The 23,796-nt window shown below is 36.6% G+C and overlaps 1 protein-coding gene across 1 annotated transcript; it reads right to left on the bottom strand.

The window, feature by feature from the left end:
- Nucleotides 1–1,225: 1,225 nt before the first annotated feature.
- elovl6 (ELOVL fatty acid elongase 6) lies at nucleotides 1,226–20,630 on the bottom strand. The gene is made up of 4 exons (XM_079839658.1): nucleotides 20,364–20,630; nucleotides 9,116–9,247; nucleotides 8,041–8,192; nucleotides 1,226–3,212 (listed from the first exon to the last, which is right to left on the bottom strand). Exons 1-4 carry the CDS (start codon nucleotides 20,444–20,446, stop codon nucleotides 2,779–2,781), a joined length of 801 nt encoding a protein of 266 aa, XP_079695784.1. The 5' UTR covers nucleotides 20,447–20,630; the 3' UTR covers nucleotides 1,226–2,778.
- Nucleotides 20,631–23,796: the final 3,166 nt, after the last annotated feature.

The raw sequence follows: 23,796 nt of genomic DNA, 5'->3' as shown, positions 1-23,796 counted from the left end.
TGTATTACTATCTTTGGAAGCCTTTTGTCTTCCAAACACATTCAATTGTACAAATTCATGTAATTTAATATTTGCATGCAATGCAGGGATTCCCCAGCTTTTTTTGTCAGCTGTACCTCTTTCACCTAATATATTTACTTGAAGTACCCCCAGAGATTTTAAGTTAATAAGTTAGGTTACTAATAAAATTAAGTCCAATATTAAGAACATGGTTCTCCGATGTCTGTTAATGGTCACTTGACATGAAGGTAAACAAATAAAATCCTTTTAAAATATTTTTATATTTATATTATTACCTTTTTTTTGTAATGATTTTAATTTTATATGAATTAATTACTTAATAGCTTTTAAACTTACAAACCCCCTGTAGTTCCATCATGAACCCTAGTATGGGAAACCCTGAAATATGTAATAATGTAATATTTAATGTATAAATGGAATATATTTTTATTTCTCTTTGTATTTTTATATTAATATGGTACAAAATGATCCTATTGTGATTAACAAGTTAGGTCAAAAGTAATCTAAAAGTAATCAAAAAGTAGTCTGATTATATTACCTTAAATGTAATGGAATACTAACTACTATTTGTGTCATGTAATTTGGAATTTGTAAGAAATGAACCCCCCCCACACACACACACACACACCCACACACACACCCCTCCTGGTGCTGAATACTTCAAATTGTTCACAAATTTTTGTAATGTTTCCTGTAGCCAGTGATTGGCTGAACGATACAGTCCTGAAGGGCTGAACTTTCATCATGTCACCCACATTTTGTTTTTCTTTTTCACCAGTTTTTCTTGTTTTAGAAGCAACAAGCATGCAGGGATGAAAAATGAAACAGCATACACCATGTGTACAAAAGAACAATAATTTATGAAACCCATTTTGTCCAGATTCAGTCAATTTGTACAACCAAAACTGAAGTTAATTCTAAGTTATCTGAAGTTAATTGCACACTTAGTTTACCAGAATATCCTAATTTTGCCTGCATCACTTTAAATGTTTTTTTGAAAAGTGACAAAATAATGTTGTGTAGTTCATTCATGACTCCAGGGCCTTGTCTGGGCCAATATTCGAAGAACTTCCTATCTAAGCTGATATCTTTTCAATTATTTCAATTTAGTGCAGTACAATCTTTGTTTTATATAATGTTTTCAGCATTGCGGTAATATTTTGATTGTTTTAATAACCAAGTTTAAATAATTTTAACACTTATTGGACAGCATTTTATTGTACCAAATATTTCCAGTCAAATATGGCATTATATGATGTAAATTTGTCAAATCTGTGCATTTCATAGTACCTTTAACACTATTTCCAAAAGGTTTAAATGTCTTTTTGCACAATTTCTGTCACTCTCTCACATATTTACCGCCCAACTCCAGTCAGTACAACAACACGCTGCTTAGTATGGCTTTAGAAACCAGGACAGTCTGAACTTGTGTCTTATGTCATTGTCGCTAAGGCAATAGTGCTCCCATCTGGCATGTCGTCGAGCCTGTTCACCACAAAAGTGACATTTCATTCATGCAGAGACAGCAAAATATGTACCAGAAAGAATATCTCACAGTCCTACCAAGGTAAACAAGGAGAAACCGAATGAAAAAACAGACACATTATTATTTCAGCACTCATGGCTCTTTGTTAAAATCGTCTATAGATGCTTTACATGTATACAGTGCAAATGCACAAGAGCACAATAGACACAATTCAGTTATTCAGGTTTGTTACAGTGAATATAGACATTTTGTGTAAGTATGCTTGACTTCATGGTCCTTTAGACAGGGCTTTTTTGGACTCTGTATGCCGTCGGTCTTTGGAATAGATGAAAATTGTGACCTTAAGCCATGGGAGGAAGGCCAGGCCTTTCAGAGGTCAGAACAATCACGGATTCAGAGAGGTCAGATGATTCACACTCCACAATGGCCTCAGGTGTTCTGATGATTGTTTGGCTGAAATGTCCTCTCAAAATGGCCTTCATTGGTCTTGTTCTTCTCTCTGCCTTGTTTTCTTTTTTGTGGTTGCTTGTGTATGTGCGATCCAATTGGCATTGACATTTCAGGCCTATTTGACTACCTTGACTATTTTGTCTTTTTTATTTTATTTTCTTTATTTTTCTAAAATGATATGAACATCAAATGGAAAACTCTAAGACCTGAGAGGATTTTGGTGCTGCGATGCTGAACACACTGTGGCATTTTTTTTATAGCTCAACACTGACCAGTCATCCATTGACATGGCTTTCATACAAAACTATCATACACACTCTAGTATCTAATCAATACAAAATAAAAATGCAACAATAACATTTAATGTTTAGACATAACCACACAAATATTGATTCTATCCATATAATTTTCTTTTTTTTCCCAAAATGTCCCAGTCCATTTCAACTTCTCCTTAATTCAGTTTTCATTTGATTTGCATCCCTTTTTAATCTATACATTTGTTTTAAATGCAGAGAATTGAATTGGGCACATAAACATCACATAAAGACACTTTTTTTTGTTTTTTTGTTCAACTGATATAACCATAATGATTTCTCAGTGTGGCTCAATAGAGCACCCCTACTGGCGGGGAGATTTATCTCTATACGTTAGTAGTACAGTATGCAAAAGCTTTGATAGTAGCCTTTCATGGTCCTCTTTCTTCTGCAAATCCATAAGCCCCAACTGTAAAGACTCATCCATCCACTATCCATTCATTGGTCCACTTTCCCTCCCTCCCCCCCATCTCTCCTTGATTCACTTTTCAAAATCATTTCCTTGATTTATTGGCTTTTCCTGGCTGCGTTGGATTTGGTCTTGGTGACGTAGGCTTCAAAGAAGAACTGGCAGAAGAGCACAAAATAGCTGAGGTACATGAGGGACGACCACACAATGTTCTGCACATGGGACGGGCACTCTTGGCCTTGCTGCATCCACGAATACACCAGGTAGTTGACCACGCAGCCCATCACCATTTGGGTGATCTGTGTCAGGGTGATGAACATGGCGAACTTGCGAGAGATTTTGAAGCCGGCGGCCCGAAGAGCGTAGTAAGAATACATGACGGCATGCACTAGATAGTTCATGGTCATGAACCAGCCCCCGCCAGCCACCATGTCCTTGTAGGAGTACCATGAGTAGAGCAACACTGTGATGTGATGATACCAGTGCAGGAAGATCAGCTTTTGCTTGCGTAACACAATGAATAGTGTGTCTCCTGAAAGTATAAGAGCCAGATATGGATTGTGAGAGAGATAAGGTGGAGAATGGAGAAAGAAAAAGTTATTGTTTGTTAATACAAAAACGCTGGTTACTGTGAAACTATTGGCTGTCTCAGATATGCTATCTTGTTATTTTTGTGGTATTGATAACAGTAAGTAGAGGTTAAGGTATTAAATTAAACTTGCATGTTCTAGATCTTGAATATCTAATCTGGGCAAAGTTTACCAATGCATTCATTAGACAAAACAAGTTTTATTTTGGCTAATGTAGCGGTTCAAACAGTGAAAACACCACTGTTATAGACTGGTTAAAATGAAGCGTTAAAACTTTTCACGTTTTTGTGTTACGTACACATTAGGTCAGTTGCCCCCACCTCACCTGCATACACCAACATAGACACTTGAAGACAAGACCTTACTTGGAAAATCCTATAGGATTTATTTGAAACATTGTAATCAATACAGTACTAATCAACTTCAACAGGCTTCTTTTGTGTTGGTTATGAATATGTGATGTCTCTAAGTAAGTCTTAACTTGTTTCAGCTTCAAACTGTCAGAAGTTCGTATTTTGAGGCACACAACACACTGGTCTTTCTTCATAACCACCGTTGTACTGGTTTTCTTGTCTTCAAAACTGACTTCATCAGACACGATGGTTGTCATGCTACACTGCAACAGCTTGATAAGTCTTATTCCATGACAACAATCGATAACATACTGCTCAAGCGAGTCATCTTGAGGTAAAAAAAATTTAAATTCATATTTTGTGTTTAATAATTTACATATGTGCAAGTAGCCAATCATTTCACAATGGAGTCTTGTATCACCCTGAAGAGGTTTCTTGTGCATAACTATCTGGTGATTGTACACTATCCCTTAGGGTCATTCCGTGTCAACTCAACCAGAGGCCCAAGGCTCAAATTTGTGATTTTGAGCATAAATAGCAATGAAAGCCAAAATATTAAACAATTTGAACATGGAGCTGCTTTGAGATCCCCATATCTATGGGACTAAACATTATAGGACCTTGAAAATGAAGATTTCAAAAGGAAAGAACGAGAATCTAGACGGATAATAAGATATCTTCAATACTTTTAAAGTTACAGGCATGCAAACTTTGGAAAAGGAATATTTATGGCATATTTATGGTTTAGTCTGTGCAATTGTGTTGATAGAAAAACACAAGATACATTTCTAGTTTCAACATTATTTGTTCTTCAGATTTCCTCTTCAAAACAAAGTATCAGCTGTATGCAAAGTGACCCACATTTGGGTTTTAACCACTGAAAATGTGTACAATGGAGCCACATTATGAGCTCCATATCTCTGGGATACAAAAATGAACGTTTAAGAACCTTAAACTAAAAGGATATGAAGTTATCTTTAATTCTTCTTGAGTTACAGGCATGCAAACTTGAGGCAAAAAAACACAGAAGTGCTTTTTTTTGCCATTTTTGAACTGTCATCTTTGGTATATAATACAACAAAGTTAGGTGAAGTCAACAGATTTTACTAATAGACATACCAATCTCTGTGTAAAAATAAAATCATTTTTACACCCCTGAAAATTGGCTCTCAAGTGAAAATTGTCATCGCCTCTACAAATTAGTGGATTACTCTGTAAATATATATCTGTGACATTTTATATTTTTGCTTTCATCACTATTTATGTTTGTCTTTCTTCAGAAAAAGTATTAACAAAATAAAAAATTTGAGCTGGGGGACGTTTCGGAAATTTGGTTGATTTGACAAGGAATGACCCCCCTTAGCCTTCCCGTGTCCCCCTTTTTAGACCCCCCCCCCATGCCCCCCCCCCCCCCCCCCACACACACACACACACACACACACACACCCATACAATCCCCCCAGGGGTCACGCCCCCCAGTTTGGGAACCACTACTTAAGTCATTAAAGTTGCTGTGTGTGCAAACTGACATTGGCTCAACTAATAATGTGACATGGGTTATGTTTCCATCCACATTTTTAATGAGAACAAACATTGGATGGAAATGCAGAGATGGACATAAAATCTTAATGCTCATATGAAACTTTTATGCTCTATTGAGAGAGATTATTTTTTTTATTTGACAAATTTTTTTTTGCATAAACTATCAACCATTTACTGAATACATTCCTGGATGCGCAACAAAAAACGGATTTATCCCCACTTGATAACTAGACTAAGCAGTAAAACATTGTTTTAGTCATTCTGAAATGTCTGAGTCAAAGTCTGTCACCAAAACTATTTGGTTTCTAAACATTTAGGCATTTGCCTCCAAACACAATATGACAGCATTTTTTTTTGTTTTACTTCCTCGCTCTGAGGCCCAAGTAAATTGGGAAAACAGCGTCACAGGCTTTCCTGGTTTCAGCAACTTTTTAGTATTTTATTACTGAAACTTTACGGCAGATTCCCAGGAACTGAAGATTTTTTTCTTCTTCTCTTGAACATATGGAATGGAAACGGTATATATATCAGAGGGCAAGTGCAGGTTTCAGTTGGTCAAAAGTCTATGTATGTTTGTGTGTCTCCTGCTGTACATCACTAACAAGGCATCATGACTCATCACGGTTGGCCTGGCCCTAGAAGGGATGTTAAGGTCCTCATGTTGTCTTAGTGCTGTCTTTTTGTCTCTACAATGGGCCTGGTAGCCCACTAACCGCCAGGACATGGCAAATACAATAGGCCCATGCAGGCGGAAAATAGAACCACTATCCCAGATTTCTAGACTTGGGGTTATGCTGCAAGGTCCACGCTAACAAATTCTGTTATGCTTTCACAACCAATTATATTCATGCAGATGAACACTAGGCTTCTCAGTAGTGCTTTGTCATTGGATCAGACTACATAGACGAAGCAGAATGTATTTAACTAGAACCATTTAACTTTATATCTTTAATTATTACAGTTGTTTTAAATAGTGTTGAGGATTGAAAAACCTGAAAAATAGTCTTTAGTTTTTTTGTTTTATACAGATGAAGCATTCATAAAAATGCTCTGTCTGTCTGTCTGTCTGTCTGTCTGTCTGTCTGTCTGTCTGTCTGTCTGTCTGTCTGTCTGTCTGTCTGTCTGTCTGTCTGTCTGTCTGTCTGTCTGTCTGTCTGTCTGTCTGTCTGTCTGTCTGTCTGTCTGTCTGTCTGTCTGTCTGTCTGTCTGTCTGTCTGTCTGTCTGTCTGTCTGTCTGTCTGTCTGTCTGTCTGTCTGTCTGTCTGTCTGTCTGTCTGTCTGTCTGTCTGTCTGTCTGTCTGTCTGTCTGTCTGTCTGTCTGTCTGTCTGTCTGTCTGTCTGTCTGTCTGTCTGTCTGTCTGTCTGTCTGTCTGTCTGTCTGTCTGTCTGTCTGTCTGTCTGTCTGTCTGTCTGTCTGTCTGTCTGTCTGTCTGTCTGTCTGTCTGTCTGTCTGTCTGTCTGTCTGTCTGTCTGTCTGTCTGTCTGTCTGTCTGTCTGTCTGTCTGTCTGTCTGTCTGTCTGTCTGTCTATCTATCTATCTATCTATCTATCTATCTATCTATCTATCTATCTATCTATCTATCTATCTATCTATCTATCTATCTATCTATCTATCTATCTATCTATCTATCTATCTATCTATCTATCTATCTATCTATCTATCTATCTATCTATCTATCTATCTATCTATCTATCTATCTATCTATCTATCTATCTATCTATCTATCTATCTATCTATCTATCTATCTATCTATCTATCTATCTATCTATCTATCTATCTATCTATCTATCTATCTATCTATCTATCTATCTATCTATCTATCTATCTATCTATCTATCTATCTATCTATCTATCTATCTATCTATCTATCTATCTATCTATCTATCTATCTATCTATCTATCTATCTATCTATCTATCTATCTATCTATCTATCTATCTATCTATCTATCTATCTATCTATCTATCTATCTATCTATCGTTTTTCCCCATTTCCCCCAAAAAATTTGATAGCAGTTTTATGTCTTTGTGGTATCTAGTTTTATACCTTTTTAAAAGACATGCACTAATATTAAAATTCTGGCGTTATGATAAGCCAATCATTATTGTCATGTAGCAGATAAACACTTTTATACTATTTTGTCTAATGAACTAAAAAATAAATCACACAAAAATGTACACTTTAGTTGAGTGATGACTGCTATAGTAATCGAAACAATTAAATATTTTTAAAAATCTAATATTGACTAATATGGTACCAATGTATTGTGCATCCCTACTTTTTAGCATTCAAACAAACATAACAAATGGCACTTGTGAGTTCTGAGAAACAGTTTATATTTGAATTTGACACAAATACACCCCTACCCAAAAGAAAAAGCCCCCCCCCCCTTTATTGCCCCCCCCCCACCCCCACTCCGATAACAGTATGGATGAATCAGCAGTTATTCAACAACAGCATATTTTGGCATTACCATAACTAATGTTACTTATTGAGCAGAAATTAAGCAACCTCGGTGTCCGTCTTCAGGCCTTCCTGCTCTCTAACATCTCAACAGAACTGGAAAGCTTTTAAAAATATTAACGTAGGCTGCCTGATCATAACCCTTCTTCTTCCAATCATACTCCTCTGACCTTTTCCTCTGTGGTAATATTTCAGGCATCTCTCTTTCTACAGTTTTTCTATTTACACAGCCAGGACTATGTGCAAACACAATATTTCCTCACACACAGAGCAGACATATAGCAAATATTCACCAAATTGTTTGTTTGGGTGTTGATTCCAATTTTCAACAGCGTTTCTCAAAAATCGCTTACTGCACCTTTTAATCTTAACCCATAAAACTGAAATGGGACCTATTTGTGTATAATCTCACCTAGTTCAGGTGCCTTGCTGAGGACAAAAGCATAGGCCCAGAATTTGCTGACTGGCCCGTTGTAGAAACTCTGATCGCACACTGACTGTTTTAGGCCTTTGGTCATCAAGATGTTCATCATGTAGCCTCCGGTTCTGATGGCACCAAATATACTGAAGAAGGAGGTGCAACAAAACAAAAGAGACATTTAAAATCAAAGACAAGTGTATAGTACTTTTTTTTTTATTTGACTGTTAGGACTCAGGGCATAGCATTACTAATAACAATGCTTTATTCAATGCTTTATGGCTGAGCAGTTACTTGGCACTCAGGTTCCAGTTTTAGGTTTCTTATAATAGCTGCCAATGGCTGGATCATGTGAAAAACCTGGAAGTGCGAGGTAGCCTGTGTCACCGCCTTTCTAAAGTAACTACAGTGCTGATCTCCACACTATATCATTGTACCATTTACCATATCATTAAGATGTCAATACAAAATCATATATGCAGGCCTCTTATGTACCATATATGCAGGTCTTTATGAAGTAACTTGGAACGAGGAAGTGGCTTGTTTTTCTGCCTATAATGCACACCATTAATCTGCTAAAACATGAAACAATTTATGAATACACAGTATTCACTGCAGTGCTGTATTGTAACGTGCAAAGCGACATCATTTAAAAAAATCAAAAACAGAAAGTACACACCACATAAATGTGAAGTGTCTTTCCATTTTGACTGGTTTAAATCTAATTCAACTAGCAAAACTGAGAAAATGTCATGGGAAGGAGTTCTCAAACTTGACTTTTATCTTGGCACTGCCATTGCATTATGACGTCTGGTTTAATGTGCAGTGAAATCTTCGTAGTGCCTGTGAGCGTAAAAAAATCACTCAACTGTCTGTGTTAGTAATGACCTACATATTTCTAATTTACATACTACGGTAATATTTCCATCATAATAAAAGCAATATGTTAAGGTAAGCAAATGTCTTAGCATTAACAGGTGTTGTAGGCAAATGGATAACACCCTCACATAGACACACTCAAACATTTGCATGTAAAACGTATGACCCGTTTACCTCTAGACATATTTACCTGAAGGCTGCAAGTGTTAAAGACCAAAGTACTAAAGGTTTCCTCAACTCAAACTTCTCCCTTTGTTTCATTACATGCCGCCCACCAAGTATGCAGGCAGCGTAAAGTGCAGAGAAGAGGAAGGACTTCTTCCTGTAAGGAGGGAGATGATGATAAATTAGTATAGTCCAACATGCTTTTCACAATCTTTTAGAAATACCAGATATAATACCAGAACTAACTATAAATCCTTTATGCAACTGGGCATTTTAACAGATGCTTTTATACAAACTAAATATCCATATGCATGTACACTACCATTTAAACAGATCTTTTTTTTCAGAATACTTCAATAAATATAAAGTAGCATTTTAAGTAGACCTTTATAATGGAACTTTTGATCAATTTTAATGCATCAAATTAGTTTGAAACTTTTGAACTGTAAAGTGTGTTTAATGGCTCATATTAAAAACATTTCATTCACGAGCACTGCATTTTCTTTCAATTTGTATTTTGACACGTTTTGTATGGTAACACACAAGCCCCATATTGCATTGTCAAATATGTAGACTTTGCATATAGTTAAACGGCCACCTGCAAACTGGTCCTGTGACTATTCTGACTATATATAATGCAGTTATGTAGCTTTTAAAAAAGCACAGCCAGAGCCTTTTTTACTTGCAATTCCAGTCTTAAAACATTTGCATACTGGTCTATATTGTGTACTCTGTAAAAAATGTCACATTACATCCTGATGTAATGCATTTGGCTCAGCAACTTTGTCCAAATGCATCAACCATTACATAAATATGTCATTGTTTCTTAAATCCTATATTCTTCACTTATCTGTTGCCAAAATGAAATAAACTGTTGGAGCTTTTTATCACAGACAGCTTATTGGGCTTATTTTGACAGCTTGTGTTGCTTTTAGGATCTCATATTATCTGGCAGTGCTACTGCATTATCTGGAAGCTGCAGTCTAATTTAAAATATTTTTGAGGATATTTTGATCCCCCTAAATCTGATTTGCAATAAATTAGCTTCCATGACGCCCCATCCATGCCTTTTGAATGCAGAGGTAATTGGAATTGAAAGAAAATAACATTCTGGTTTCCTGTGACACATTAGGAAACCTGTATATAATGAATGACTATTAAAAACATAAATAATGATGATAAAAGTATGTTCAAGGGTACTAACATCACAATATCAAACTTTCAATACCAACATGAGAGCAATTTCACGGTTCTGTGCTCATTTTGAAACCATGCTCACAAATTAAATTGATACAATTGCATGGTAATAAAAAAATCTATTGTTCTATTGCTTCTAATTTCTTTTTGTTGTTAAAGTAAAGTACTAAGTAGTCTGATCCGTGTATTACTGCTCATTCGATGCTGAGTGAGATTCAGGCCTGAAAACTGGCCTTTAATTACAATGAACTGGTGTTTCTTTTCACATCCCCATTGAAACATAAGCTTTCATTTAATAATGCCAGCATTTTGCATTTTTTTTTTTCAGTTAATGGCAGAAGTCAACCAGATGGGAGCTTTGCCAGTCCAGCATCCATCTGGCATTATGAGCCAAAACTGGGGCACGTCTCTTCAAGCCAGTATCATCTAGTGTGTGTGTGTGTGTGACTCTCTTTCTAGAAACTGCAGTCGAATAGGTGAGCAAGGAGCCCCAGAGGTTCTTAATTACTCACTAGATACAGCCTTAGACAATTCCTCTATTCATCAAAATTCAAATACATCAAAATATGATGCAATATTAGTAGTTCTAAGCGTCTTGTATAGTAGTAGCATAATCTCTTCTTTTTTTCATTACACGTCTATACACTCTAAAAAATGTTGAGTTGAAAATTGACAAATCCAGCAATTGGGTTGTTTTAACCCAGCAATCGGGTTGTTTTAAGCAAACAATTAACCCAACCGCTGGGTTAAAACAATTCAAATGCTGGGTTAAAACAACCCAATTGCTGGGTTAGTCCATTTTCAACTCAACTTGGGTTATTTTTAACCCAGCATTTTTTAGAGTGTAGGCTTGGCTGTAGGTTGTGAAGGCACATTGAGCACCATTTTTCTGTCTAGTGGATGTGAGAAACACTGACCTCACTCTGCTTATAACAGTGAGTCCATTCAATGTACAGCCCCCTCCAACCTTGACTTGTCATTGCTTTGTTCTTTGTGTGAGTACAAAGAGAGGCTGCAGTATGCACATATATTATAGGACCAATTTATCAGTGATATTGGAAGATTAAACTCTTGTTACTGGTTGCCATTTAGTTAATTGCACTGGTTATTGCAGTGCAATGATTGCTCACTCTAACACAGTGGTTCCCAACCTTTTTTTGTCTGAGACCCCCTTTTTCCCAAGAAAATATCTTGGGGCCCCCCTTCACATTTAATGATATTATTGCTCTTGTAAGCTTGCAGCAAGGATGAAAATTTTGGTGTGGTTTTCAAACAAACGGTATATTTACTATAACCAGATATGTTTATGCACAAATAATAGCCTATAATATTGAAAATACAATAACAAAAACTTTAGTAGGCCCTTTGAAATTAAGAAAACGTAAACCTAGGAGTAACCTATAAATTGGCCCTATTTGAAATGCAATAACAAAAATATCAGTATTCACACTGGTGTGTAGGTAAAAAAAAAGAAAAAAATATAGGCTATTACTAAATGACTTCTGTCTGTGGCCTCAATACTTGCATGTTATTTGTGAGGCTTTATTTTTGAGGCTTTTGGCGCTGTTGCGAGCGATAATAAACTTGCGTTTATTATCAGAATAATGCGTCTTTCAGAAGAACATTGTAGCCGGAACTACTTCTCTCTGTGTATGTCTATGACAAATCACGCAGGTACTGGGCTACTCCGCAGCGGCAGCGATCCGAACCAGTGTAAAATAGTCCCAATGTAAACACTTATAGGTGTACCATAGTGGTTCTGGATAAGACAAAAACACGGACTGTAAAATGGATTCATGATGAACTCGCTCATTATATACATTTTGTAATTTTTGAACAGAAAAAGTTAAGGACTTTTATTTAATGCTCATTGCTCAACTTTTCAAAATATGACACGACCCCCCACAGAGCTCGCTGAGGCCCCTTTGTGGGCCGAGACCCCCCTGTTGGGAACCGATGCTCTAACAGACACATTTTCTTCTGTGCCAACTAAGAAGAATGTTGTATTTAAGAAAACTGATTTCTTGCAATAAACGATTATAGCAGAAGCAAAGCTTCTTGACATAATGAACTATGGAAGAATATTTATATATTTTGTGTACATCCATATAACTGCAATATTTACCTACACTACCCTTATAAACATTTGTGGATCTTTTTTTAAAGTCTGACCAAGGCTGCGTTTGTTTGATCAAAAATGTATAAACCGTTAATATAACTGTACTCGTTTTTATTTTATTTTTTAGTATATTGTTCTTTATTGCTGTGCTGGTATACTTGAATTTTCAGCACAATTACTCTAGTCTTCAGTGTCCCATGATCCATCAAAAATCATTCCAATATACTGATTTTCTGCTTAAGAAACATTTCTTATTATTATTATCAATGTTGAAAACAGTTGTGCTGCTTAATATTTCCATTGATAAATAGAAAGTTCAGTATTTGAGATATTTTTTGGGGGGAATATTATAGACACTTTTGATCAATAAAAGTATTCATTATGAAATCTAGTGCACATGTATTTTTATTATGTCAAATGGGGACTTCTTTTTGCTTAAATGCATGGTATTAAGACATCTGTCCGTTTGTTAAAAGCTGTTAAACTTGTCTAATGACAATTTTAGGGAATTTATTTGTCACTTAAACGGAGCATTGCATCATTGCGATCACAATGTAGCTAATACTATATCTCCAGCAAAACAATCTCAAAATATTTCCAGTAGGGCCTATTCAATATATTTGCCAGCAAAGAAATGAAGTAACTTCCAGGTTATTCATTTAAGATTGGATGGGTTACTGAGCTGTGCTGCAGTGAATGACAACCTTATCACTCCCTTTTTATTAGCACCATATCAGGAGATATGTTTTGGGGAGAACTTCAAATACCCTGCTAGAGGAATGAGTGAGTGTTATATGCCATACAGCTGCAGTAAAACTGGCCATCCAATGGAGGTTCGAGAGACTATTCCCATCAGGCCTTGTTACTGTCAAAAAAGAAAAAGCAGAGCTCTAGCAGCTTCTGTATAATGCAGTGAAAATGATATAGAAAAGGTTGTAAAGGACATACGTGAGTATCCTAAACAACAAATATTTTATATCAGCAAAACAGATTCAGGTCCTGCGTCATCAACACACAGTAAGTAGGTCTATTTATTGCAAGACCATCAATTCCTTGAAAAGCTTCATCTGTGTTTTTGTCTATGCTCTCGTTTTTTCCAGCTGAGAGCATCAGACCTGCAGTGGACAAAGACTGATGGTGAAGCTACCTGCAAGGGATCACATCTGGCCCAAGCTGCTTGTGCTAGAAGTGCTTCCCAAGTCATTTTAGAGACGCTAAATAAACGGAATCTGCAGCCTAATAGCAGTTTTAGACTAATGACGATAGCAGAATCTATTCTGCTAGATTCAGTGATTTTTAACCGAATGCAGCACAACGTTGGAAAAGTGCCGGACGGCGGAGTAATATTTTCTGTCAGAGAAAAACCTTGACATGAGGACACGCAAACGCAGTCCTTTTTTATTCCACGTTAAGCTACAAAATATAGATGTATATTGAAATGCTACTCAGTTTTCTATCTAACACTCTGAACTGCAGCTTGCATTTAATATCTGAGTGCGATAACATCTAAACAAACCAGCGGTTGATGTTATAATTTGTGACATGGTGAAAAGGGCTTTAGCCAGAGGTATTTGTTTTTCTCCACCACCCTTTCTAAACATCAAATGCAATCCCATCTTCGGGGCTACTTGCAAAGAAAATAGAAACAAGGTGACTGCTCTTTCAGAGGTCACATTGAAATGCATTTTGTGTGTGTGTGTATGTGTGTGCTCTGATTGAGTTGAGCAAGGGCTTTTTAAGTTTGGTTTAAGACTTTTTAGATGTCAACTGAAGGATGCAGGAAAAGCAAATCTACTTTATAAAGATAATCTCTCAAGGCCGGTGACGGTATTGTTCAGAGAATCTCACTATGTGGTGCGGTGAAGTGACTGTCTGTATTCATAAGACTGCATTAAGTAACATTAATTGCAGGGGACATTGGTTTAGGCCAGGAAACACTCTAGTATCTGTCACTATTATGTAAGCCTGGCAGGCTGTGTGGAATTCAGTCCACTTTTATTCATCCACACCGTTTCTGTGCCTCATGTCTGCTTTATTTTGAGAGATAGACTCTTACAATGCGAGCTCATTAAAGAAACATTTAGGCAGTGCAGTGTAGTGAGGATAGAGGATAAAAATACACCCAGATTAGAGATGACCTGTGGCTATGTTCACAACCTCAGGCTAATTCTCTCTGGTCAACCCAGACCAACACAAAACATGGCTCATTGCACATCTTATTTATATGTCTTATTTATAGCTGAGAATGGTTTTGCCAATCAAAAACAAATAATATTATATATTAAAAAAACATATGATATAAGAACGGATGCCAATTTGGCTGACTGTCTAGCAGGTATGACTCCGCACTGTCATATCATAATGAACTAATCATAATGAACTAATGAACTAAAAAGTCATGCTTTACATAACGCATACATGACCTGTAAAACACATGCACACTTTTACTGCTACATAATTCATTTATGTGCACTGACGTGGCCGTTGAAATGCAGTATTACCTGTTGGAGTGAGATTCATTTTAAATGTTAAACATTTTTAAAATATCTAGCTTTTTTTGGGTGTTTCTTTTAAGAAGGTTTTCTGTATCCTTTAGTATTGTTAATGGAAAAATCTCTCTAAGTTTAACAGCTTTTGTTACCTAAAAAAACACAGGATGTTTTGAACATTCAAGTGATAATTATACCCAAATCTGTATTATAGCACTCTATTCATATCCTTGAAGATCTTTTCTTTGTGGAACTTCAGGAAAGTCTGTGCTGAAGCAACTGTGCTCGCCTAACATAAATAATGCAAGATTTGTTTGTCAGAGCTGACATTTCTGTTTCCCTGATCATCAGGAAGATGTACGAATGGATCCTGTGGTGTAGCAGTCATTCATCACAGAGCGGAACGTGGGGTTATTAAAGGAGAGACGTGTCTCACAGCTTCTTTTGAAATCCGAACGGGAGGGGTTCTGATAAATGCTTTTCAAGTAAATGTTTACTCCCTGTATCTATGCATTTCCCTCGAATGCAAAGGAGGCAATTACAAAATGCTGATCTATAGTCTTAAAAATGCTGAGTATCAGTACAGCTAATTGCTTTTGTCTTTGCCAAATTATATAAGGGTACTGGGACTAAACGGGATGGTATTTAATAAGGGATGGTTAACCCAAAAATGAAAATGTTGTCATCACTTAGGGAGCTTTCACACATTTGCTGTGGTTGTTGGTCTGGTTTCAAACTCAACTTGATTCTATTGAACCCTGGTGCATTTGCGTTCATCACAAACGTGCACCCCACAAAATAGGAAACAGAACGTGGTCACTATATTGTGATTTTTATTAATTTGGTGCTATTATGCACAGCAGAGTAAATTACATGAAGGCGGCTTTCTGCTGCTAGAAAACGTAATCTTTAGAGGAGACAGAGGATTGCTATTCATTTGCCGCCCTGATTGCACTGGCTATGCCCAATTACACTGCAGGTTCGCTTTTGCTTGTACCCAAGGTAAATCATTCAACACTATCATCCCTTCCATATGTTTATGGGACTAAATACATCGGCATCGGCTAAAATGCATGCGCAGATTACTTTTCTTCCTGAATAAGTTTGCACCCGAGTCCGTGTTGCGCACAGTTTGAGTACAACCAAACTAGAGTCCGGTACCCTGGTGTGTACCCGGGTCCACATGACCGCTTTCATATTAGCAATTTTTCATGCGAACCATGCACCCTCAATTTGTTCTAAACCTGTATGAGTCTCTAGCCATTGACTAGTACTATAGTAGGAAAAAAATGCTATGGAAGTCCAATGGGTGCCGTCAACTGTCTGGTTACCAACATTCTTTAAAATATCTTGTTTTGAGTTCAACAGAAGAAAGAAACTCATACAGGTTTGGAACAACATTAGGGTGAGGAAATGATGACACAATTTTTTTTTGTTGGGTGAAATATCCCTTTAACAGTGCCTGCATCTGCCCAGATCTGGCTCATTTTGGACATGGCCTTCATTCACCTGTGTTGCAGTGCATCTGCCTTCCCTTATCTAGTGGACTGAAAGTTTCTAGTCAAACTCCTGACCTTGTTTCTTTTTGCTGTGCCCCGGTAACATTTTCCTGATAAATTATTGTCTGATGAGGTAGTCTGAAAATAGGCTTTCATTGAGCATTTATCATTGATCCATTTGAATTATGTAAAACTTCAAGGCATTTACGATTTCTGCCACTGACCCCATCACCCTGGCACCAACCCTGAGCTGCTAGAAAGTATTATAGTATATTATATAGTATAGTATAATATAGTAATATAGCATTTGTAATTGAATTACAAAGGGAGGAATGTATTTTATATTAGTCTCTAGAGCCAAGGATCTGGTCATTTAGTAACCCTGATAAATCGATAAGAAGCACAAATAAAAACGATAAATAATTGTTAAAAACAGTTGTGGTCACAAATAAAACGCAGTTGGAACAGTAACAAAAAAACAAAACAAAAAAAACTAGATAATAACCGCAAGGACCATTATCATTATCTTACTCATAAAGTTAATGTGACTACAAGGAAGTATTGTGACATAACTAAATACCTGGAGAGAAACATGATTTTACAAGCCTGTGTTGAAATGATATTAATGACTTTCGCATTATGTATATGTGTCTGTTTTTTGTTAAACATTGTTTACTCCAAAATCTAAAATTTGTCTTCATTTACTCGCCCTCGTGTTGTTCCTAACCTTTATGATTTTATTATGTGGAACAGAGATGTCAGGCAGAATGACATTTACCATTCACCATCACTGCATCTTTCCCCCATACAATTAAAGTGAATGGTGACTAAGGTTGTCAATCTGCCTAAATAAGTTTTGGTCTTCAATAGATGAAAATAAGTGTTGGAAAGAGTTAGATAAAGGTATTAGATTAAATAATTATAATCTTTGGGTAAACTATCCCTTTAAATCTGCATTACAGGGTTGTAGGCAGTCATTAAAACAGCACGCTTCCCCATCATTTCCTTCACATTCCATTTTTCAGAACAGAGAGGAAACCGACAGGCTGAAAGTGATAAACTAAACAAAATTATTAAGCACAGTAAACCTAAAAACGTATTTGAAAGACAGTCGTTGTTGCCAGAGGCGTAGCAAGCTTTTCAAAAGTGTGGGGGATGGATGTGGTTTGTTTGTTAACAATAAAAACGATGAATACAATGACAGAAGGGTACAAAAGGTATAACATACAAGATATATAATATATATATTCTGCATACCTCGGTTTTTTTTAACCACGGTGTTCAATTGGGTTCTGATGGCTAGTCACATCAGTTTTTTGCTATTCTATTCTTAGGCGACGGGGACAGAAAGATGTTGAGAAAAATAAAATGCAATTTTTTTATTTTACTTAAAAGACTTGAAAAACCTTACTTAAACTTAAAACTTTACTTAAAAAAACCTTGTACACATTCCTAGTGTATAGTATAATATAAAATAAATATATATAAAGATTTACACTGGCAGCTCAAAGCTGTACAGCAGCATTTAAGTATGAAATTTAATGAATAAATGTAAAAATTAAACACTACATAGACTTCAATATAAAATAAATTGATTCTTATTAAAGCTACTGTATTAATGTTTTCAGTCAAGAGCAGAGAGTGCTTTTCTATGTCTTTTGTAGTTTTATTAACATTTAAGTCAATGGCTACCATCAGCTGTCGGTGTTCAACAGAAGAAATTAATACAGGTTTGGAACAATATTAGTGTGAGTAAATAATGACAGAATTTTAGAGGTGAACTGCCCCTTTAAGGACAGCGTGTTCACCATAGGCTGTGCTCCTGTCAATTTAAGACGTGCATCTAATATACAGACACACGCAAATGTACTTTCACTTTACACATAACCGACTGTGTTTATGTTAACCTTGTGTGTATTTGACAGTATGACACATAGCACAGTAAGACTACTTAGTCCAGTAATCAAGTGTTTGACAGGCTTTTAGTCTGCGCGCGCTCTGCGTGTTAAAACGGTGCATAGCACGCGAATAACCGGCAAGGCTTTAAAACGCATGCAAATAATTAACTTTCGTGATTGTGAATAACTCTAGTGTTCCGTGAGTATAACTCTCTGACTCCAGCACTGCAAGCGTGTCTAGCACTGTGTATAGTATTAGTGATTGGATATTTGCTCATATCAGCGCGTAGACTCACAGGCACACTGCAAAAAAGAAAGAAAACCACGCAATTCACAAGCGCTTATTGAACCGTGATTGCCGTACCGAACGGTTTAATATTATAATGATAATTGTGGCATCCCTAAAGCGTTTGTGCAAAACTGCGGGAAAATTGCAGAAAAAGTGTGGGTGTTGAACCCTCTCACCTGGAAAAGTGTGGGTGTTAAAACACCCACATCCCCCACGGGTGCGACGCCCCTGGTTGTTGCCCTCAAAACAGGAGGGATACATACAAGATGATAGATGTGATGCAAGCAACCCCGAGAAGTCGACACAGTGACGCGGAAGCATGATTGGTCAGATTTGTGTCAGCAGACATCAACCACCACATCCCATTGGTTGCTATTGAATTCTTAACCAGCCTCACACTTCTCCGTCTCCAAACGCGCTACAGAATGACAAAAGCCTAACATTGATTCATAGCGAGTAATCGTGTCGACGTTACCATGTGTCAGATAGCCTACTATTAAAAAGCGACACAGTGTCCAACATGAGAAACGTGCCAAATGGGCAATAAACAGCGATAATTTCTGCCATTCACTACAGAATCAAGATTGTACTGCGCTGGGAATCAAATAATAACGCTCCACTTGCATGTCTATTATTCCACATGATTAGGCCCTACCTGTATTATGGCGTTCCCATTTTGCTACAGAGATTGTGTGCTTGGACTAAGCTTGCCTTTGAGTTTGAGCTAGTGATGGGAAGGCAGACTCGTTTCCGCGAATCGGTTCTTTTGAACAGTTCATTTAAAAGAACCGATTCAAAACTATTCTTACGTCATGGCGTGATTGTAACCACGTGGTCCCTGACAGTAGGCTACACATTACATTCACTGTACGTTAGCCTACAATATGGATATAGTCATGAATATATATTCGTATTACGTTTCTTAATTACGTTTATTGTAATGCTGGAGTTAATTAAAATCAAATATGTTGTGTGTAACTGTCATAAAATCAACTCGGTAACACATTTTATTGTAGCCTATTTGTTACATTTTAAGCCTTTAAAGTAGCCTACCATATCATTCCATTAGGCTAGTCAAATAATTTACTCAAATCAGTTCTCGACTCATTACAATTACTATTCGAAGGAAGCGACTCGCGGATTAATAAATAGTTTTGTTGTTGCATTAGAACCTTTAGATCAATTCCGTCCTATTCATTAGCATTTTCCAGACCGTTTTGTGAACTGGTTGAACCGATTTATTGGAAAGATCCGAATCTAAAGAACAATTCTTTAACGAATCGTTACTGTGGGCAAGCTATTTAATGTAGCCTAGGAAACAGACCGATTTGAAACACACATTAGGTTTTATTTACGGGGGGGAAAACAAAAGGCGATCTACGCGTGTTTTTCGAATAGCCTAAATGTTTGCGTGGAATCTGAACACGCGAGGCATCCTAGGATGAAAGTTCCAATTGTCACGAAGGACATGCGGAGCATCACCTTGAATAGGCTTTGAATCTGATTAGAGCAGTGATGCTTCAAATAGGCTATAGGGGAATTATTATTATTTTTGTATATCTGAAACAAAAATGAGTCTCTAGGGGAAATATCACTGTGCATAACCCGTGGTCTGGATGGTAGCCCTACCTGCCAGTGACTTTCAAGAGTCCCCCGTTTTTGAGCATCATGCCTAATGCATGGTTCAAATATTTAATATGCTAGTCAGTCTAAATGATGATACAACGGGGAAGGCGTGATTTGTTATGGTCCAGCATATGTATCATGCATCAGCTACTGTACCAGTTCTCTTGCATCCATCGAATGGCTTCATCTTCATTGAATTGCCTCTCGAATTCGTATTCTTGCAAAGCCAGCACCGACATGGTTTCTCGTCCTTTAAACGCTTACTGAAGAACGTTAGCCTTTCTTTGGCGACAAATTGAGTTCAGTTTGACGGATTTCCTATCTATGTCTCGCAGGCTCAGCTCCAGCCTTGCCCTCGCATCGCTCTTGCCACCCCCAGCACATTCGTTGAGTTGTTCTCGAATGTCAGCCTATTTAACTCTCAGCCCGTGCCGGCATACGCCCTCCTCTCTTCTGAGGAAGAGGAGCGCAAGGTCCTAATGCCGCAGAACCGATGCATCCTCCTGAGCTGTCGTCATCTCAGACTGCGGTGACCTTTGGCATACATTCATAAACGAGGCATTTTTCATCTTTTTCAATCGATATTCAGACTGTAGTTTACACTTCTTGTGAAAATAGATCAACTGTCACTCTTGTCAGCCTAACATGTATTTCTCATGTAAACAAAACCAATCTATCATTTCTTATCCAACCTGGTGACCTGGATTTTCTCTGACAGTTTTGTAATTTTCATTTTTGTTTAATAAACATGTTTAGGCTACCCTGATAGACAGATCACTATAATGTACTACAAATATTAAAAATAAAAAATGGAAAAATATAAAAAATATCTAGGTCTATGACATGTCTATTCATCTCACTTTAGTTATTCACAGTTTAAGATACATTTATCCCAGATTATAAGAAATTAAATATGCTTTTAAAAGCCTACCAGTCTTTGGGCACACTTGACAAAATGTATTTGTCGCATCGTTTAGATCAAATAGCTTTTAAGAATTAGCTTAGCTGACAAATATAAATTTGTCTTACATAATAAAATACCATTCTTAAATGTTTAAGCAGTTTTTCTTGAATTAGTTGGTTGGGCCAGATAGTGTTCAACATTCATGGAAACTTCTTACAGTTTAAAAACATCGGCACCTGATGAGATTTATATTTTGTATACAAGAATTTGATTTGTTTATCATTTTTGGTCACTTCATAATCCCCATAATTCCATTGTGCTGTTTTATAGTTTTGATGACTTGCATGTTGAAAATAGTAATAATAAAGAATGATTAGGTGTGTATAAAATTTCATTATTTGTTTTCCTACTTTTCCCCCCAATGCATTTAGAATGTGTAAAGCATAAACCAATGACAATTATACATATCTCATTTCCCCATTGCAAGAATAGTTTCAGAAGCGTACAAACTACTCAGTTGTGCCAGCCAAAGTTTTCATTTAACCCATGCAGGGTTCTCAGACTATATTATGTACAATACTGTGCACTTTTGTTTTTGAAAGAGGCCTCTTATGCTCTCCAAGGCCTTATTTGTGAACTGAAACACAGTCATTTCAATTTGTAATAATATTTCACAATATTGCTGTTTTTACTGTTTTCTGTATTTTGAAATGTACTTTTTTCCGGCGATGGTAGCGCTGAATTTACTCCAGTCTTCAGTATGATCCTTCTCTCTATTTGATACTGACAAGAAATGTGACCTGAGCACCACAGCTGATGAACAGGCATGCTGCTAAATATTTTTGTTTATATTTTATAAAAAAATATTATGCTTTATGTAACATTATAAATGCATTTACTGTCACATTTGGTCAGTTTAATGCATCCTTGCTGAATAAAGTTTTATTTCTTAGAAAAAAAAAAGAAAAAAAAGTTTTGACCCCAAGCTTTTGAACGGTAATGTATTTTTGGTGGCATAAGGAACTGCCACTTTCTGCTTTCATGTCCTGCCCTGCTATTCAGTTTGATTTCCAAATCCATATTGAGTGTCGTTCCTGATCACAAAACAATATTTGATGTTGACGGATGCTCATTCTTTGATTTCTTTGCCAATTGTTTTTTAATTATTATTCATTTATTGGTGGCGTTACTGTGATAAGCACGGGAACAGGAGCAATAGTAAAGGTAAAAGATCATAGCCAACGCCCATGGAGGAGAAATTATTTCTTTGTCTGCTGTGGTGTGGAAGAAATCCGCAGAAATTAACTAAATGAGTTCTTGGATATATGGGCTTGGCCTATAATGTGCACAGGTGTGTCTCTTACAAAACTAGTAAGGTTATTAGTTACAAATTTAAAGGGGTATGTCACCCAAAAATTTAAATTGTGATTATTTAGTCACCCTCAAATATCTTCTAGCTTATTTCAACTATGGGGACCGTTGTATTGATTCTAGGGATCACAATTGATTCAAAAGTTCACTAGGAACATCATGTGCTCTTTACAGGTGAAGGAGTTTAACAAGTTCAACAAACAGACTTGGAGGGAGACTACGTGTGAATTAATGTCAGAGGGTGTGGCTAGTGAAGGGATGTGAGTCACAGCGGAGAGAGGAAGTTAGTCAATTACAGATATCAGATGTATTATCCAATGTCATTTTTATTGTGATTTCAACTTGTCTGTCAAAATGTGCCTCTATTTACTTTTGACATGTGTTTTTGTTCTCGTGGCGGATGAAGGTATAGGCCAAATGATTTGTGATGTCTAATTGTTAAAGCAACTATTCTAAATTGATGCATCACATTGGTCTGGTGAAAGTACTACACTTGCATTTGATCTTTTGCAGTTCTATCAACAATGTAAAAAGAAAAAAAGTGGTTTCTATTATAAAAGTTGAACGCTCATGCCAATATGTTTAATGTAAATTTGCCCAGTTCATTTTCTAGTACTGTCCAATGGACCCAAATCATATAGCATAATGACTGTGTAGCCTTTTTAAATAGTTTTCTTTTTTTCTTTAAAGTTTTACAGATGTGTGCGTACAATCCTCATTTGTTATCCTCAGATCAAACATGCCAGATCCTGTAGGTTGTTAAATTAAGACCTTGTTTGATAATGAGCCAAGCTGTTACTGTGTTGTGTGTTAATCAAGTTGTCATTTAAAGATAAATGGTTATTTGCCATCTAACCGATGCATTTACTACAGTAATGGCTGAGATATTAAATTATAGCATAATCATTTAAGAGATGCACTGTGCAATCTGGAGATAATGAAACACATTCTCTGGTTAACAAGACATCTGTCTGGAACCTGAAACATTTAAATTAGCTATCCATGTTCTGTAATATGAAGTTAAAGATTTATATTCACGGCATTGCACATTTTGCATAAATTAATGAATTATGTTTATTTGTATACATTTATTTGAAATGTTTGTCATGTTATATCATAGAGAAGCACAACGAATTTGAAACTTAATTAGGAAATAGTTATTTACATTTTAGTTTGGCTAAACTTAAACGTGTTTTTTAAGTTTTGTCTCACTTTTGGTCTTCTACCTCCTACTTAATACTGCATCATCTAGTGGAGACATACTAGAACAACAACCCGAACAACCGTTCTATGGTGAATCTGCTTGTATTTTTT

This window comes from Gobio gobio, assembly GCF_949357685.1.
Source record: "Gobio gobio genome assembly, chromosome: 16".
Classification (NCBI taxonomy): domain Eukaryota; kingdom Metazoa; phylum Chordata; class Actinopteri; order Cypriniformes; family Gobionidae; genus Gobio; species Gobio gobio.
The sequence above is the reverse complement of the archived record's forward strand: the minus strand, read 5'-3'. Positions and strand labels throughout refer to the sequence as shown.